Source organism: Zootoca vivipara, chromosome 10 (genome assembly GCF_965207765.1).
Source record: "Zootoca vivipara chromosome 10, rZooViv2.hap1.1, whole genome shotgun sequence".
NCBI lineage: Eukaryota > Metazoa > Chordata > Lepidosauria > Squamata > Lacertidae > Zootoca > Zootoca vivipara.
In genome coordinates, this window is record NC_142593.1 from 45,398,832 (window position 1) to 45,417,912 (window position 19,081).

Here is a 19,081-nt window from a genome sequence, read left to right on the forward strand (position 1 = left end):
TTTTTCAATACTTTATTTTAATTACTCAGTATCATAACCTATAACTGTTTTCTGTTAAAAAAAAAGAAGACCAAAATTGGATGAGGTAAATTTTATTTGAAGAGATCGCTCTAACATCTGTTTATTTTCAACAGTATGTTTCCTGAGAACAGCCTTCCAGAGGATTCCGTTGTTTATCCTCAAAGGGAAGTAGGATGAGTTCCTTTGAGCCATGTAGCCCCAAACTATCTAACCTCTAACTTTTTTAAAAAAAAAATTGAGTCAGATTTATTAACACTGTGCCTGAACTTTAGAGCACATTTTATGGCTCTGCTCTGAGCCAAATCTGAGATATAAAAGAAGTTTCTTGGCAGAAACCAATTTCATCTTAAAATAGGAGAATTCCTCCTGAGTTAGCTTTATATTAAGGAGGAAGGAGAACTTTGTTCAGTCTGTTTTAAAGCGAACTGACCCAATTCTCCACTCCCTGATTTATACACCTGGACTGGAACACAGCTTTCAATCAGATTACGCACTTCTCCATATTCAGCAATGCAAATTCTAGTTTAAAACATTCACACAAAACGTTGTTTTAGGGAAAATGCATACAAAAACGAGTATTTGAGGAAAAGACTGTACAAAATGTGCACTTTAGGGAAAACTCTGTGAACTGTAAATGTGAGTGTTGAGGGGGGATTAAAATCTGTGAAAGAAAGAAAGGAAGAATAGGCACGGACCTATTATTAAAGGTAAAGGTAAAGGGACCCCTGACCATTAGGTCCAGTCGTGACCGACTCTGGGGTTACGGGCTCATCTCGCGTTATTGGCTGAGGGAGCCGGCGTACAGCTTCCAGGTCATGTGGCCAGCATGACAAAGCCGCTTCTGGCGAACCAGAGCAGCACACGGAAACGCTGTTTACCTTTCCGCTGTAGCGGTACCTATTTATCTAGCTGCACTTTGACGTGCTTTCGAACTGCTAGGTTAGCAGGAGCTGGGACCGAGCAACGGGAGCTCACCCTATGGCAGGGATTCGAACCGCTGTCCTTCTGATCAGCAAGCCCTAGGCTCTGTGGTTTAACCCACAGCGCCACCTGGGTCCCTATGGACCTATTATTGGGTGTATGCAAAAAAGGCTGCTCTGTGTATCCCATTTTTATGCGGGATACTTGTCCTTCTAAAGCAGTTACGCCACTCAGCTGTATAGAGATCACAATATCTGATGGCCTGAAAGGAAAAACAACCACCATAGAACCTCTCACTGTTTTCTAAAGCTTCCAGATGATCAAACATTTGGCAATTTACAAGCCCAAGGGAGTGCTCCAAGTAGCTTAGCTCCTACGGGCAGCTCAGAATTTCACATAAAGCAAGTGCTTAACTCCCCATTTCGAGAGGCACTTGCCATCAAACAGAATATTGCAGCCACTTCATACGGATTATCTCCAGGCACTTTGGAAAAAGCAAAATAAACCTAAAACCTGATAAAACCTACCACCATCATTAGTTCACTTGTTTTTCTGAATCCTAAAAGAATGTATCGAGAAGATACTTTCAGGTGCAGTCCAATCCTCCACTCCACAATGGGACTTTCCAGAGAGGCTTAGCTACTGCCTCACCTAGACCTTGGCTGCTCATGGAAGTCATGGTGGAAGGCAGGGGCGGAATGACTGGGCCTTATGCCCGTGCTAGCTTATATCTGAATCGGGTTCAGTGCTGACACAGGGGATCCAGTAGCTGCTCAGCTCAGCCCCTTCCTCCGAACACCCTGTTTCAGGGCTTTCTGCTGGCCCCAGTCAGTGGGAGTACGGCTAGAGGGCTTCCCTCCTGCCTGTACGTTCATCAGGTGGAAGAAGAAAGTCACCACCCACCGAGTGCCATTGACTGCCAGCAGTAGTTCAACCAGCAGAGGTAAGTGGAGAGACATTCCTGCTCCATTCAAGCTCAGCTCAGCCTCAAAGGGCTTTGGATTGCTCTGTCAGGGTGCTAGAATTTCAAGCGCCAAAAATAAATGTTCCGAGGCAACTTGAGCAACAGCCAGAATGTACTTGCACACAGAGTGTGCGGATAGCACAGAAAGATCTGAAGGCACCTCTTATCGGTCCATCTCTGAAGTTAATCCAATCTTGGACTAGCTGAGTACCTGTGGATGGGAGACAACTGAGGAATGCTCTACTACCCCTTCTCTGAAGGATAGATCTGATTTTTTTTTTTTTGCAGGAAGGGCAGACTATATAAATATATAGACAAACACACACATGCCTTTTGAATACTTCCAGAGAAAGGTTTCAGGACACCAGAGTTCTTCTTTACACTGTCATAACTTGGTACTCCACCAACGAATATGTCAGGGTTGCACTTAATCTGTGTGAAAGCTCCCTATCAGGAAAAAAATGCATCAGAATTAATCAGGGGGACTGATTGCCAGGGCCGTCTTAAGCCCATCCAGCGCCCTGGTGCTAAGGTCCCTCCAGAGCCCCCCTCCAGAGCCTCTCCAAGGGCCCGGGAGCGCCAAGCAGACCGCGGCAGCAGCAGGAGGCCACCTCCGAGGACTCCGCGCTGCGCCTCCTTCTCGTTTCCCCAGCGCTGGGTTCCACTCAGTCAAGCTTCGCCACCAGTGCGCGCACCATGGAACCAGCAAGAGTTGCTTGGGCGCTGTGCGCACGCTGGTGGTGAAGCTCGACTGAGCAGAACCCAGCGCTGGGGAAATGAGAAGGAGGCGCAGCGCGGAGTCCTCGGAGAAGGAGAGACACGGCGAAGCCTCTCAGCTAGTGGAGCGCAGTCCTGGCCAGATCGCCGGAACCCTGCGCTCACTTGGCGCCCTTCCAGCACCCTCCAGCGCCCGGCGCCGTGGTTCTCTGTGCCACTAGCCTCTATGGCTAGGACGGGCCTGCTGATTGCTTTAGGTTATGTTCCCAAACATTTTTTTATACCTCCCAAGTATTTTGTATCTACATGGTAGACCGTGCCACTGGCTTTGTTTTGCTACAACATAGCTGAATTTCTGTTCAACCACTTATTTTGTTTTTGGACAGTGAACAAGAAAATAAGTAAACCAAACATCCCAAACCCGAATAAACCCAATATTTTAAAGCAAGCCATTCCCTGTACATATAAATATATAAATAAAACATTTTGTTACCTCTGCCATTCCTTCAACTGGTCTCTGCTGATCAACCTGCAATATGCCATTTTTTGCAGTGCGAGACACTTTGAGCTCATGCCACTGGTTCAAACTGATGGGTTCTTCACTCCTATTTAAAAAAGGAAACGGAACACATAGGCCAGAGGCCCAAATATGTTTGTATCTTCCTACATTTGAATCCAACAGTAACACTCTTCCATGGAAAGCTTGGAATTGGGAGGAGGAAGAACTGGCCAAGCCCACACAATCTGAGGCTGGTGGTCCAGAGCCTGAGACGACCCTCACAGATGCTGTCTTCTGACTCCGAGGCAGCAAAGGAACCAAGTGCTTCCTAACCTATTATGCCTACCCAATGGCACAAGGAGGACACCAGGAAGAAGCCCACAGAAAGATGAAGAACTCATATTCAGGCCAGTGGGTCAGCCCTTTAAGAACCCATTCCACAGGCCAAAGGGTGGAGCTTAGGAAAGGTGGACTGGAGGGAGAGACCCAGAAGGTTTCAGTTCACCTCCAAGCCGTGGAGCTATCCAGGGTGCTGGAACCACCAGCCTACCTTGACCCCATGGGTGACTGACACCCATAGAGCAGGAAAGGAGGAGGGTATCCAGGGGAAAAGTCTTTGGCAATCCCACCCACTATTGAACCCAATATGTTTTGAGTATATTTGGCTTTACATTCTATATCCAGAGTGTGTCCCCATGTAAGCTGAGAGTTGCCTGTACTTTCTCTCTTGGCGATACTTAGCAAAAGTAGGACTACAAGGACTTTACCTGATTTAGGTGCCAGAAATGTTTTTTGCTGCTTCACAGATGCTCAGGCTCTATAACAGTTCGCCCATGAGCCACATTTCACAGTTATTGAGCCCCTTCCATCACCACCAAGAGAGAAGTTAATGCTAACATGTGGAGTATGTTGTCACTTCTGAAAATAAATTTGCCGTGAAATTGCAGGTAAACTCTTTACCACGCCACAATTACAACTTGGTGTTGCAATTGGGACCCGGCTGAAAATGCTTCATGCACCAAATGTGGCTCATGGGCTCCTAGTTAGCCAAGCCAAACTTTAAAATATGTTCCCATCCCAGCTCCGTGCATCTCTACAATCTAGAGGGCTATGAAGGTGGCTTGCTTTGCAGACACTGTCGTTCTCCAAAGTTCAGCTGCTCAGATGTTTAGCATGCCAACTGTACTGTGTCTGCAGTGCATAGCAGATGTAATGGCTAGCATTTTACCCCAAAGCCATGACTTCTAAGGAGATCTAAGCTACTGTACAACTCACTCACCAAATCAGTATAGAATAAACCAAAAGTATGTAATTATGCTTAATCGTTTAGATGCTCTTAATATTTTCAAGTGCATTTAGATGTTCCTAATGGTCTTTTAAAAATTTTTTTATTGTTTTCCTGCTGGCCCTTCTAGGATCCTTTGTGGGGAAGAGAAGGATAGAAATGTTAATAATAATAAAAATCCCTTTGTGAATGTATAAAAGCCATAGAAAGGAGTAGGCAGGGATGATCCAATACATTTTGGCACCCAAATCTAACCACAAAATGGCAATCCCCCCAACAAGGAAGGAGTGCGTGAAGATCTACATCAGGAACAAGAGGAGAAATAATTATCTATATCGGGATTTGATGCCCCTGTGGATCCTGCCGCCCAAGGCAGTCACCTCCCCTTGCCCCTTGGGTGGGTCGGCCCAGAGAGCAGGGTAGATGGAAAAAATTATGCAACTCATGGAAGAACCAGCTGAGGGCTGGCAACAAGTGGGCTGGAAGCAGAATGAGTTGAAAGACCCAAGAACATTCCATGGAGATCTGCGGGTGTGTATGAATCGTGCTGTATGTTTTACACAACCTGTTACGGTTAAATTTCAAGCAATGTTTTTCATACATTAGGCGTTCTCTGAGGATGCACAATTGTAACCATAAGCCTAATTATGAAAAGAGACCACGAGAAAGAATCGTAATTTGTAAGTGCGTTTCCATGCAGAGTTTTCCAAAGGAAAAATTTGAAAAGCACTTCAGTAATCCTTACAAACTGTCACTAATCTGAGAAAACAGAAAAACAGCTGATCTATAATGGATAGATGCAAATTAAATTCCCGCCAGACATGTTACTTTCAGTAAAGACTTATGGAAGAAGCTGAAATGTCATATCAATTTTAACAGTGCACAAATTTGGATTTCAAGTGCATGTCACATTTTACACCTTGTCACTGATGAGCTCTTAACATTTCTTCAAGTAAATATCTACTCGGAAATGGTAGAAAAACATTTTACTAAATAATCCTCCTGCCATCTCTTTTTCTTGAAAAAAAAAGTGATAAACATCATCTGCCAATGTCATCCAGCCTTTCCATTCACGGTCTACATTTAATAACAATTAGGCTTTAATTACCTAGGATAAATCGATACATAATAGGGTAATAATCACCTCAGATCAATATGCAATTAAAAAGCCAGATGGGGCTGACTACTTAATAATGAGCAATACGCACATTATGTCCTCTTCCCAGCACAGATCTCTGACATGGAAGGCGTCCTGCTTTCAGCAATTAGTGTTTCAATTATCCAGGGCCATAGCTAAGACGGGGGGGGGGGGGTGAGGACCACACACCATGTTTTGTATGCAAAAGATCCCGTGTTCAGTCCTTGACATCCCCAAGTTAAAAGGTGCAGGTGTCGTGAAATATGTTGAAAACTTGTGCAGGCCATGACACTATGGCAATCTGCATCTTTATTTATATACTGCCTTGCTGACAAGGCAGTTTACAGTTCGAAATAAAGACTAGCAGTTACGACACAAAACAAAAAGAAACAAGGAGGGAAGAGAAGAAAACGTGGGTACCTAGTGGTTACATAATGACTAGACGAAATGTTCTGTAGGAAGTTCTACGAGTTGAAGAGTCATATGGACCATTGGTCCTCTGTCAAGTGCACTAGCGGATGTTTGTGTGTGTGCTGAAAATTCAGGTTACGAACTCTTAATCATATTTCATATTTGCTAGCACAAAGGAAGAGGGGCAGGCCACTTCACAATCAACTGGGTGCTTTGCGGGTGCCACGAATATCCGTGGTTTATGATAACCTGGTTTCTCATGGAGGAAACAAGCCAATCCCCACGCCCCGATTACTCAGGTGCACAAGGTTCCCCTTCAATGAGGCAAGGTAAAGCAATTGGTCCCTGGTGGCAGATTGGACCCCTGCCCTGCTCCTTCCCCTCCACTGCACTGCTGCCAGTCCATGCTGCCAACAGTGACACCGCCGTGCCTTTTCCCTCACTGCTAACACTGCACACTCATCGCTACATCGTGGTGGCAGTGGAAGTGCAGCCTCGGGTGAGAGTGCACTCCAGTTCCAGTGTGGCAGCAATGCAGGCACAACGTCAGGGGCAGGGAAGGGGCGTGGATCTGCGGGGATGGCGGTGTTGGGGGGGGTGGCAGGGCATTTTGCCTACAGCAGCATTACACCCTGGGCTGCCCCCTGCTGGCGTAGTCAGGAGGAGTTCAGAAGCTTCCGCTTCCGATTAACTACAGCTTGCCGTGTAGTCAGAGCCTAACAAATGGCGGTTAAACTCAGCTGCTGTTGTCGGCGTCCCTCTGTCTTGAGAGACAACGGAGAGTGCCTCTGGGGGGTGAAGTTAAACGGCCACGTTAGCAGCAATGAAGTGAGCTCTCCAGGACACAAGTCTGGGAAGGGTGCACGGAGGTCCTGGGCTGCCCAGGCGTCAGGGCCCCTCTCTTGGCCTCGCTGATGTGGCCCAAAGGAAAGCAGAGCAATACGTTTGGCACCAGCTTGGCTGCAGGAGTTGACGGAAGGAGGCGTACAAGACATCCAACCGCCTTAAAAACTCCACTCCGGATTTGTGTAGGGTTTGCTGCGTAGCCTTTTCTTTTCCTGAACCTCCTGCAAGGCAGCGGAGGTTTAGGATCAGAATCTCCCTTCTCCTAGATGGGCCACCTTCCCAGGTTGATGAGCCCCATATGCCCCTCACGTCCCTCTACAGTTTGTCCAGAAACCGCCTTCCTGACCACTGGGTCCACTCTTGGGCTCATCAGCTCAGCCTGTCTTTGCATGCAGGGGAAGCCCTTAACCCTTTGACTAACCATGGTCTAGGGTTTGAACAGAATGCTGCACTGCAGTTAACTAACACGGGAAGTGAAAGCTCCTGATCTACTTATCATTGCTGTGCTGGAAGAGGAAGGAGCACATGAAACCAGAGGAAGCTTCTTCCCATGAAAATAATGACAGTTTATGACATTGTTGGACAACCTGCATTCCAGGGGAGGCATTAGTCTAGCCCACCCCATCAGCACAAGTATTTCCATTTGTGCAATTTGGACCTGTGCCCCTCTCCTCCCCAAATTTGCTCCAAAGGGTTGTGGTAACCCAAATAAAAAATTCCAGGGGCATGCGGGCGGAGGAGAGGGAGAGGGTCTTCCCTTGTGCAGGGAGAAATCAGTGCGGTACTTTGGATCCCACCCATCGTATTTTTATTTTAAGTATAGAATTGCAGATACTTTTTACAGCAAAAAAAAATATCGTTAATTAATTCTAGAAATAATTAGTAAATTGCATTTACCTGATTACAGCAGTCCCTGAACCACAGTCAAACCTGAACTCCACATAGCCGTCTGCCATGCTAATGGACAGGAAGTCTTTGCTGCCTGTGTCATAGCTGTACAAAAGGGCACCGTCGGCCGAATCGGGGCGAAAGGTGACCTCAAACTCCATGAAGGAAAGGTAGTTCTGTGGTTCCAAAGGCCAGGGGATGGTGGCAAAGGATTTCAAAGTCTCGTTGAACTGAGGTATGATGAGAATGAAAGCTGAAAGACCAGGGCAAGCAAACACCATTACTTAAAAGCCCTCAAGAAAACAAAGTCTACTTCAACTTCATTGTAGAAAGCAGTACTAGAAACCATACAACATATAACTGCCTGGAGGCAGTTGGAGGATGGATAGCGGCTAACAGATTGAGGTTGAATCCTGACAAGACAGAAGTACTGTTCGTGGGGGACAGGAGGCGGGCAGAATGGAGGATTCCCTAGTTCTGAATGGGGTAACTGTGCCCCTGAAGGACCAGGTGCGCAGCCTGGGAGTCATTTTGGACTCACAGCTGTCCATGGAAGCACATGTCAATTCTGTGTCCAGGGCAGCTGTCTATCAGCTCCATCTGGTACGCAGGCTCAGACCCTACCTGCCTGCAGACTAGTTATCTCCCGCTTGGACTACTGCAATGCGCTCTACGTGGGGCTACCCTTGAAGGTGACTCGGAAACTACAACTAATCCAGAATGCGGCAGCTAGACTGGTGACTGGGAGTGGCCGCCGAGACCACATAACACTGGTCTTGAAAGATCTACATTGGCTCCCAGTACGTTTCCGAGCACAATTCAAAGTGTTGGTGCTGACCTTTAAAGCCCAAAATGGCCTCGGTCCAGTATACCTGAAGGAGCGTCTCCACCTCCATCATTCTGCCCGGACACTGAGGTCCAGCACCGAGGGCCTTCTGGCAGTTCCCTCGTTGCGAGAAGCCAAGTTGCAGGGAACTAGGCAGAGGGCCTTCTCGGTGGTGGCGCCTGCCCTGTGGAACGCTCTCCCAACAGATGTCAAAGAGGAAAACAACTACTAGACTTTTAGAAGACATCTGAAGGCAGCCCTGTTCAGGGAGGCTTTTAATTTTTAATAGATTATTGTGTTTTATTTTTCTGTTGGAAGCCGCCCAGAGTGGGGAAACCCAGCCAGATGGGCAGGGTATAAAGAATAAATTATTATTATTATTATTATTATTATTATTATTATTAGTTGAAACACTATCACAAATAGTGATAAATAACTTACAAAACAGCCAAAAGCTGTTTCAGAAATCCACAAATGAGATTGTTCGTTATATAACTAATAATAATTTTTAACAGCACACATCTGTGGAGTCCAGCTTTCCACAAACTAGGGTCCTCCAGATGTTTACAATTCCAACAGTCTCAGACAGCACGTCAGGGATGATGGGAGTTGTAGTCCAAAATATCTCAGGCCAGAGAAGGTCATGTCACTTATAGCACTTTGGTACCCATTATGTAGGAAACAGGGGTTTGTCCACACTGACATCAGATACTCCACCTTACCCATTTATGGTCAATATGGTTTCCGTAGATTGTTTTTCCTTAACCACAAGTGAAGCAAGCTCCATTTCAATCGGAACTGGGAGGCAATGGGTTATAAACAGGCATTTATGAACATTCCCCCAATTGATACAGAACCAAATGATGTGAAAATGTAGACGAGAAATCACTTGCTTAGACCTGAAAACAGTAAACTACCAGGTCAGTATGATCACTCGTGTATGACGTTGTTTCGGACAGGGATGCCGTCAATGTAGGGAAGTTTGTGTGCGTAGCATTCCACACTTGAATAACAAAGGAGAAGGCAGGAAGAGGAAAGAAAGCAGGACCTCAGAAAGCAGAAATAATGTAAGAGATTCTAAACTGCAAGCAAATCACAGTGGTGAGGTACGCAGCAGCATTAAACCAGTGTATAGCCAACCAGCTATGGGATGTTAGTGGTGCAAGTGAGTTGAGCAGTTCCTCATTAAACTGGGTGCAGACACAGCCTGCAGTAACAGGGGTAGCCAGTGAAAAGACCTCCAGACATTGTTGAACTCCAACTCTGATCAGCCAAAGCGTAAAGGGTCAACGGTGGTGGGTGATGGGATTTGTAGTCCAACAACATCTGGATGCATCACTTAAGACACCACTGCCATACCAAATGCTGGCATCCAACTGCAGAGATCAACAGCAGGTCCTCCTCTCACCTTCTTCGCAGTGGCGCCCTTTAAATCCAAGCGGGCACAGGCAGATGTACCTGTCCGCCTTGCTCGCTGTGCAAGTGCCACCGTTTATGCAGGAAGCCTCATCGCAAATTCCACTGCTGCATTCACCTAAAAGTAGAAAACAACACACACACTGATTTGTCATTCAAGGTACCCGAAGGGATGGTTTAATTTAGCTTCGTTTTCGATCACTTACGCACAAAGAGATCTGCGCCAGATCTGCCACGTAAACGCATCTTTTCCTGGGCGACGCGTTAAGTCTAAGCACCAGATTAAGTGGCTGAGCTGCAGGCCACAGAGGCAATGGGAATTAATTGCATTGACTTTCCAGAAGTGATCACTTGCCAGACAGACTGCTGGTGTCTCCCAATTTTACTTAGTGGTTTTTTTCTTGGACAGGTTGCTCAAATCTCCACACACTGCCAGACTGTTTACATCGCAAGTACCATCTCCATCTCCCTCTCTCTCTCTCTCTCTCTCTCTCTCTCTCTCTCTCTCTCTCTCGCTGTTGTTTAACCTCAATTATCTTAAGTGCTGTTTTGTTCCTTCTGCATTTGAGGGAAGCTGTAGTAAGAGCTGGAGGTGTTAAGCAGCAGGGTCTAAGCTTATTAGCTGCTGCTACACGGTTTTCTGTTAACAGTTCCATCTGCGTGGCAGGTAATCCATATTGTCAACATACGGGCTTTTATAATCAACATCTCTATCATCTTGCCATCTAACAGGAAGATGGCTGGAGGTAACAGCACAGAAACTGTCAGAAGACTGACAGATGAGATTGCCTCAAAGATACTTCTGAGGAGCATTTAAATATTTCAGCACGCATCATCTTGTGAAATGTGCAGTTAAGGTATTTCTCTTAAAAAAATAAAATAAAATAAATATGCAGTAGTAATTCACACTGCTCTTCCCCACAGCATAGTAACCAAAAGCAGAGTTAAAGAAGACACAGATCCAGATAAACATTCTAGCAAAGGAAATATGAATAAGCAATTTGTTTCCTTATGATAAATAATGCCTCAAAGGGGTTTTAAAAGGTAGGAATTAAAACATAATAACCAAATAATTTCCCTAAAACTCTTGAGAAGGTGAAAAGTTGAATGCCAGCTGCAGAGAGTGACTGGCACAAAGCCACACAGGGAGCATTATATATAGTCAAGGAGGAACACAAGTCCAACAATAAGGTAAAGGTAAAGGGACCCCTGACCATTAGGTCCAGTCATGACCGACTCTGGGGTTGCGTGCTCATCTCGCATTATTGGCCGAGGGAGCCGGCGTATAGCTTCCAGGTCATGTGGCCAGCATGACAAAGCCGCTTCTGGCAAACCAGAGCAGCACATGGAAATGCTGTTTACCTTCCCGCTGTAGCGGTACCTATTTATCTACTTGCATTTTGACGTGCTTTCGAACTGCTAGGTTTGCAGGAGCTGGGACCAAGCAATGGGAGCTCACCCCGTCACAGGGATTCGAACCGCCAACCTTCTGATCGGCAAGCCCTAGGCTCAGTGGTTTAACCACAGCGCCACCTGTGGCCCCTCATAATCTGATGCAATTTATGCTCGCCCAGTTGACCACTGGGTTGTGAGTGGAGTTCTGCTTGCACAACAAGACTTCTCATTCCTCTCTTCTCCCTGTATGCCCTGCAAATCTGCTCCAGAGAGTCCCTCAATGCTCTGGAGCAGATTTTGAGGGCTTGCTGGGGGCTGCAGGGGAGAGGTCAGGAAGGGGAATATCTGTTGTGCAAGCGGAAATCTGCACAAACAGAACAGCAGCATTTCTACAGCCCATTCATTTTTAAGTCTCTATATTTAGGCTGCTTAAATGAAAAACTTGAAAGGTGCCACCTGAATAGCTTGCAAGTGGCATCTTCCAAGAGTCAGTGTAACATGACTGAATGCATTGGCTCAGATGATATCTAACCTAGAATATCAAGCCAATTGAAGGAAGAGGCCCAAACTCCTGGTATCACTTGAAAAAAACATAGGTATAGTTCAAGCCCATTGCCGCAAATCTGCATTATTTCAATTCCGAAAGAATAATTAGCATCACAAAGTATTTAGCTGCAGTAATGTATGTATGTCTACCATGTTTCTCATATTATAAGACACGTCTTATATTTATTTTTTCCTCAAAAAACACACACTATGGCTTATTTTCAAGGGATGTCTTATTTTTTTCCTCCTCCTCCTGCCGCGGGCAGCATTGCTGCTGCGCCTATCACTATGTCTTATTTTCGGGGTATGGCTTATATTCCTTGAATGCTTATAAATCCTGCTATGGCTTATTTTATGGGTATGTCTTAAAATATGAGAAACAGGGTATTACCGTAGTTAGTACTGGAGACACCAGGAGGAGTATGTTACATCTTTAACAACCAGACTTGGTGCCATAAGAGCTCAAGTTAGCCTTAACTTGGCACAGGTCTAGGCTAGAATCCTTCTCCCTGACCCAGTTCTCTCTGTGCAGGGGAAGTTACTTTTGTCATGGGAATCTGCAACAATTTGGCTTGCACCATGGCCCCAGACCAAATAGTTTGTGGAGCAATAACGGCTGCTTTTAGTGAATGTAGAAGTTATCAGGCAATCTAATTATGGACCACCCTTGTCATGTGCAGCTAGGATCTTAAGACTTGCCAGTATCCCAATGGTAGGACCAGGTTATTTGAAGAACTGCCTGTATCTATACAACCCCGCCTTGGCATTATCATTATCATTATTATTATTATTAGTAGTAGTAGTAGTAGTAGTAGTAGTATGTCACCTTTATCTTCCTAGAATCTCCTAGGTTCTCCTGCTCCCCATTTCATCCTCACAACAACCCTGTGAGATAGGTTAGGCTCAGAGATGGTGACTGGCCCAAGCTCACCCAGTAAGCTTCATGGCTGAGTGGGGATTCGAACCCTGCTCTCCCAGCTCCTAGTGCAACACTCTAACCATTACGCCACACTGGCTCTCAAAATCTATTAGAAGCCTATGTCCAGCTATAGACGACCCACGGACATAACTTGAATGGGAACATTTAAAAAATGGGAGAAATAAAATGCAGAGAGGGTTTGCTTCTCCACCGCAGGAGTTAAGCCCCAGCTCTGGCAACTATCAGGACTAGACTTGAATCCCTTTTGAATTGCTTTTGCACACATGTGGCAGCAACAATAGAACTGATGCTCTCCCCTAACTGATTTCCAGGATCAATCACAAACCTGAAGCAAGGCTGAATTCCTTAGAGAAGCTACTCTGTTCTTGGCAATGAAAATTCTCTCCCCACCCCCAACCCGGAGGATATTCCATAATTATATCACAAGTGGATTGGGGCTTGTCACCTATGGGAGTTGCTAGTAACTTTAAAGCTAAGCCACTGCCTGGATTTCTCAAGAGGCAGAGTCTGCAATTTAACCTTTGAAGAAGAAGAGCTCCTCTCAGGATAGGAAGAAGGATTTTTGCAGTGCCTCTCTCCCCAAAAGCGGGAAGGACAAGCAGTCTTGGCAATGTCTCCTCAGATGATTCCCATAGGACAGCAGTGCAGTTAGGTAAACATAGACCCTGGACTTTGGGGCCTTACTAGTGAGACAGAGCCCTTTGGGGCCAACATGAATCCTGGCATGTGGTTCAGGAGACTCCCATCCCACACCTGAAGTCCAGGCATGAGTTGGAAATCACCGCAACTCTATGGGATGGAGCAGTATCAGGGTTTGTGGCAGCTGCTAAGCTAAGGTGGATGCCATAGTGTGACACCAGCAGACAGTGAGCAGAATGAGCTGAACCACAGTCCCTGCTGAGCTTTATAGGACAGGCATAGACAAAATGAAGCGGGTTCTCCATCTGGTCTGGTCACCCAGCCTGCCCTTCCAGGAACCAACACAGTCACTGGGCATCCAAGGGTTGGCATGGGCGGCAGTGATAGTGGGCATCGGAAGAGATGAAGGCTCTCTCTCTCTCTCTCTCTCTCCCTCTCTCTCTCTCTCTGCTGTGGCATAGAAAGGTCCTCACTGCATAATGTCAGAGAGCTGTGTCTTAAAACAGCACACAATTAACACTTCTCTTCTCCCACCTGCTCCAACATCCCGTGCTTTTTCATTGCTTCTACATTCCTGCTTTATCAGGTAAAGGTAAAGGGACCCCTGACCATTAGGTCCAGTCATGACCGACTGTGCTCATCTCACATTATTGGCCGAGGGAGCTGGCGTACAGCTTCCAGGTCATGTGGCCAGCATGACAAAGCCACTTCTGGCGAACCAGAGCAGCACACGGAAACGCCTTTTACCTTCCCACCTATTTATCTACTTGCACTTTGACATGCTTTCAAACTGTTAGGTTGGCAGGAGCTGGGACCGAGCAACGGGAGCTCACTCTGTCGCAGGGATTCGAATCGCCGACCTTCTGATTGGCAAGCCCTAGGCTCTGGGGTTTAACCCACAGCGCCACCCGCATCCCTATATCAGAGAGAATCAATCAATAAAGTTTGTCAATCCGGATTTTCACCATCCTGCAGAGTTTGCTTCCTCCTCCCTTGTGCTGAATGCATTTACTTGGGAATAAACACTATTCCATTGCAGAAGAGCCTAAGAATATATTATTTAAAATAAAACAAAACAAATGAGCCTCTCTAGATGCTTAGCTGGCCACTCCGACTATACTATATTTTAAAGAAGAAGAAAGGAAGAATTTTGTAATGACCAACGTAACACTTTGTGGCCCCTGGCATGGTCTTGGACCCCAGGCACCCAGCATGAGGTCTTGCAGCCAGGTGGGGGTGTTTGTCACAGGCCCCATCCACTGCTGTTCTCTGAGTGATCATTTTGATGCTTCTTGGGCTGAGAAGCCCATGAGTTTGGTTCCAAGGTCTATCTGTAGCTATTACCATTGCCAGAGAATTTGAATATCTCCAAAATACAGTCTGGGGCTCTATTAAAAAAACTGTTTTTGGCGATCCCCACCCATTTCAGGCAACACTAAATGACTTGACAGTGAAACCCCAGGCCCATCTCATCAGAAGTAAGCTCCACTGAGTTCCAGTGTGGCTTACACCCAGGTAAGTGTGCAGAGGCTGTCAACCAATCTGTCTTGACTTCTATGCTAATAAAATCCCAACTCATCTCTTTCTTCCCTAAAGATTGATGAATGCGCTGATATGAATGCCACTAGCAAGAAATTCTAAAGACTGAAAGACAGCCTTGACAACTTGCTGAAAAGGAAGCGTTGAGGGGACTGAATTGAGTTATCAAGGTTTACGAATAAAAGCCCATTAATCCAATCAAAGACCTTTTCGAGACACATGCCATCAATTGATCACCTCTTCTCTTCCCATCTGTTCACTCAAATCAACATTATCACTTTAATCTTCAAACCTGGGCATTCAGGACTTCTTGGACAATGCAAAACATGAGCTGTATACAATCTCATTCTTAATTTAATGAATGCTGCAAGCAGCTAAACTGAACGTCTGTCTGAATTTTGAAAGACAACCTTCGCAGCCTTACGTGTTTTCTATAAAGAATGAAATTCTTCCAAATCTAAGAAAACTGTGGCTTTGAAGAGACGGGTTTCTCAGATCTTACTGTTTTAACTAAAGTGCCCAGCCTAAGAATATCCCCTCCCCGAACTCCAAGAGAACTGGGGGAAAAAATGTATATACCCCTTTTAATAATTAACTAAATAAAACTAGTTTCATGGGAGGGCCTATGGGAAGGATGTGAATGGATCACTGGCTTCAGCCCCACTTCCAAAGACCCATAGCAAAAGCCCTTGACTCCTTCTGCAAGAACTTTTGAGACTGACAACTGGATACTCCTTGGAGGATCAGATCTGGCCCTAGAAGACACACCAGTTTATTTCTAATTAATACTGATGATGATGAAGAGAGATCTTGTGAATATCTTTGGGCTGTGAGGGTCTGATATGCACTGAATGAGTCAAGACTTTTGACCCATCTAGTCCAGGGCTAGCCAATGCGGTGTCTTCTTGATGCTGCTGGACTACTGATGCTGCTGGACTACTGAGCACTGAGCACACTGGCTGGGGCTGATGGGAGTTGGAGGTCAACAACATCTCGAGCGCGCTATGTTTGCCACCCCTCAGCTAGCCTGTGACTGGGGAACTTTGGGACCACAGTCCAAATCTGGACTGCCAGGTCTCAGATTCTGGACCATGGAGGTCTCTGTAGGCCACACCTCCTCTCCCTAGCTAGGCTCCCACCTGATGAAACTCCAGTGCAGTGCTTTGACTGCCAATATGGAGGTCCTCCAATATGGAGGTGAAAGAGAGTGCAAAATATGGTCTGAAGCTCAGCATCAAAAAAACCAAGATCATGTCCACTGGTCCCATCACCTCCTGGCAAATAGAAGGGGAAGAAATGGAGGCAGTGAGAGATTTTACTTTCTTGGGTTCCATGATCACTGCAGATAGTGACAGCAGTCACGAAATTAAAAGACGCCTGCTTCTTGGGAGAAAAGCAATGACAAACCTAGACAGCATCTTAAAAAGCAGAGACATCACCTTGCCGACAAAGGTCCGTATAGTTAAAGCTCTGGTTTTCCCAGTAGTGATGTATGGAAGTGAGAGCTGGTCCATAAAGAAGGCTGATCGCCGAAGAATTGATGCTTTTGAATTATGGTGCTGGAGGAGACTCTTGAGAGTCCCATGGACTGCAAGAAGATCAAACCTATCCATTCTTAAGGAAATCAGCCCTGAGTGCTCCCTGGAAGGACAGATTGTGAAGCTGAGGCTCCAATACTTTGGCCACCTCATGAGAAGAGAAGACTCCCTGGAAAAGACCCTGATGTTGGGAAAGATTGAGGGCACAAGGAGAAGGGGACGACAGAGGATGAGATGGTTGGACAGTGTTCTCGAAGCTACGAACATGAGTTTGACCAAACTGCGGGAGGCAGTGGAAGACAGGAGTGCCTGGCGTGCTATGGTCCATGGGGTCACGAAGAGTCGGACACGACTAAACAACAACAACAATATGGAGGTCCTCCCAGGGGTCAATGGGATTATTTAGTTAGTTTATATACCGCCCCTATGCCTGGAGGTCTTGGGGAGGTTCACAGAAAAGATCACAATATATAAAATCAAAATCAAAACAGTAACCCAATAACACTCCCCCACCCAAAAAAAGAGCCACATTTTAAAAGGGTATAGGATGTCAATCAGGTCAACCAAAGGCCTGGTTAAAGAGGAATGTTTTTGCCTGGCTCCCAAAGGTGTATAATGAAGGTGCCAGCCGAACTTCCCTAGGGAGAAGTTCTCTCTGCCACTGCAGAGAAAGCCCATTCTCGTGTTGTCACCCTCCGGACCTCTCGAGGAGGAGGCACACGAAGGAGGGCCTCAGAAGACGATATCAGGGTCCTTGAGATATTGCGGTCCTGAGCCATTTAAGGCTTTATAGGCCAAAACCAGCACTTTGAATTGGGGCCAGAAACTAATTGGCAGCCAGTGCAGTCGGACCAGGATCGGTGTAATATGCTCAAACCGCCTTGTTCCGGTGAGTGACCTGGCCGCTGAATTCTGCACTAGCTGAAGTTTCCGAACCGTCTTCAGAGGCAGCCCTACGTATAACGGTGTCTCCCAGGGAAAATGGGGTTGGGAGAACGGATTAGGAAACTGCCCTTATCAGCAATGGAACACCTTCCACAGCACTGAAGTGAGAGATGGAGGTTGCTGCGGATACTGCTGTGGCACATGCTGAGCCTGGCAAAGGAGAGTTTGGTGGCGGTGACCCCAGCAGGGCCAGTCTTTCACACAGCTGTGCATCCAGCACCAGTAGCTCAAAAGAGGGATCTTCTGGATTGGGCGAAAGGCCCATCTAGTCCAGCATCCTGTTCTCACAGTGGCCAACCAGATGCCCGTGGGAAACCCTCAAGCAGAACCTGAGCACAAGAGCACTCTCTTGTCACGTGGCTTCCAGCAACTGGTATTCCAACCAGGGAGGCAGAGGATAGCCATCATGACTAGTAGCCATTGATAGCTCAGTGAAGGCCACATGACTGAAGAGTGTGCCATTGCCTTTGGCAGCCATGGCTGTGAAGGAGGCGAGGCCACCATTGGTGCTCAGCATCTTTTTAAAGAGACATTCAGCATCATCCATTGGGAAGTACCAAGGCCAGCCTAATGGGCTTCCCCACCACATGGGGTGCCATTGCTGCTGCAAGTGGCGTTCACACTATTCGTTTTCGTTATTCAGCATCAGGTCACCAATGGCCACACATAAAAAACACCCCAAGAGAGTTGTTTGTTTGAAGTGAAATCAGCTGCTGAGGTAACTGTGGTACTGGGGGCTGCAATAGCTGACATCCAGGAACTAATACAGATCAGAGGGAACTTTTGATATGTTTCAATCTCTGCATGTCTTCCACAGATTCTCACTCTACCATGAAATTGACCCTTTGTGCTTCTCCAAGGCCTTATTTCCTTCACTTTCCAGGCCAATCTATTAGCTTTATTTTTATATCTCATAGATCTCTGGTGTTTTTATCCAGAAGGTAGTGCAGCAACCGCAATTATGTCTGATGCAGGCCTGTGGCCTCTTTTTGATACCAGCTGTAAAAATACAGAAGGGGGGGGGAGGTTGAGGTTGTTACCTAAGAAACATTAGACTTGAAACCAGGATTTACGGCCACTTCTACCACCAACAAGGTGCAGTCACTTGGACAAACCTTTCAGTCAGGTGAGCAAGGTGAGGATTTTGTTCACTTATATTTCTTGGTTGCCTTGACCCAATGGCTCCGGTCAGGGTTTCATGAGGCAGGTTAAGATGAAAGACATTTGGCCTGACTAGAACACCACCCCGTTCTGCAGGCTGAGGAGAAACGGGAGGATGGGATCATGTGATCATGTGATCCCAGTGGTGAAAAGGGCAGGGTGCCTGCCGGAGTATCAGCCCATGGGATTCTGCAGCCTGAGGCAGATGCTTCAGTCTGCCTCATGGGCAGACCAGGCCTGAATAGCACATACAGGAACTTGTGGTTCACCAAGGACTTGAAAAAGGCTCTCTATTCCTTTCCAGGCTAGAGCCCACAAAAGGTGCTGGCAAATGTCAGCAGGAGTCTAGGCTAGTGAGGTTTACCACAGAGTGGGGTACAAGTCAGACTGGACACAAAGAACCTGAGAGCAAGTGAGTTTGGGATGTTGTGTGCATAGCTGGCCTA

At 46.4% G+C, this 19,081-nt stretch overlaps 1 protein-coding gene across 2 annotated transcripts in view; it reads right to left on the reverse strand.

Annotated features, from left to right (window-relative positions):
* EGFLAM (EGF like, fibronectin type III and laminin G domains) overlaps window positions 1-19,081 on the reverse strand; it is a 110,485-nt gene that overhangs the window by 16,533 nt on the left and 74,871 nt on the right. For both annotated transcript variants that reach the window (XM_035100773.3, XM_088653126.1), the window contains exons 14-17: window positions 9,925-10,050; window positions 7,700-7,943; window positions 3,117-3,228; window positions 2,237-2,353 (exon numbers count right to left, since the gene is read on the reverse strand). In XM_035100773.3, the coding sequence (XP_034956664.1) occupies window positions 2,237-2,353; window positions 3,117-3,228; window positions 7,700-7,943; window positions 9,925-10,050 (599 nt within the window). The remainder of the gene's footprint in view (window positions 1-2,236; window positions 2,354-3,116; window positions 3,229-7,699; window positions 7,944-9,924; window positions 10,051-19,081) is intronic.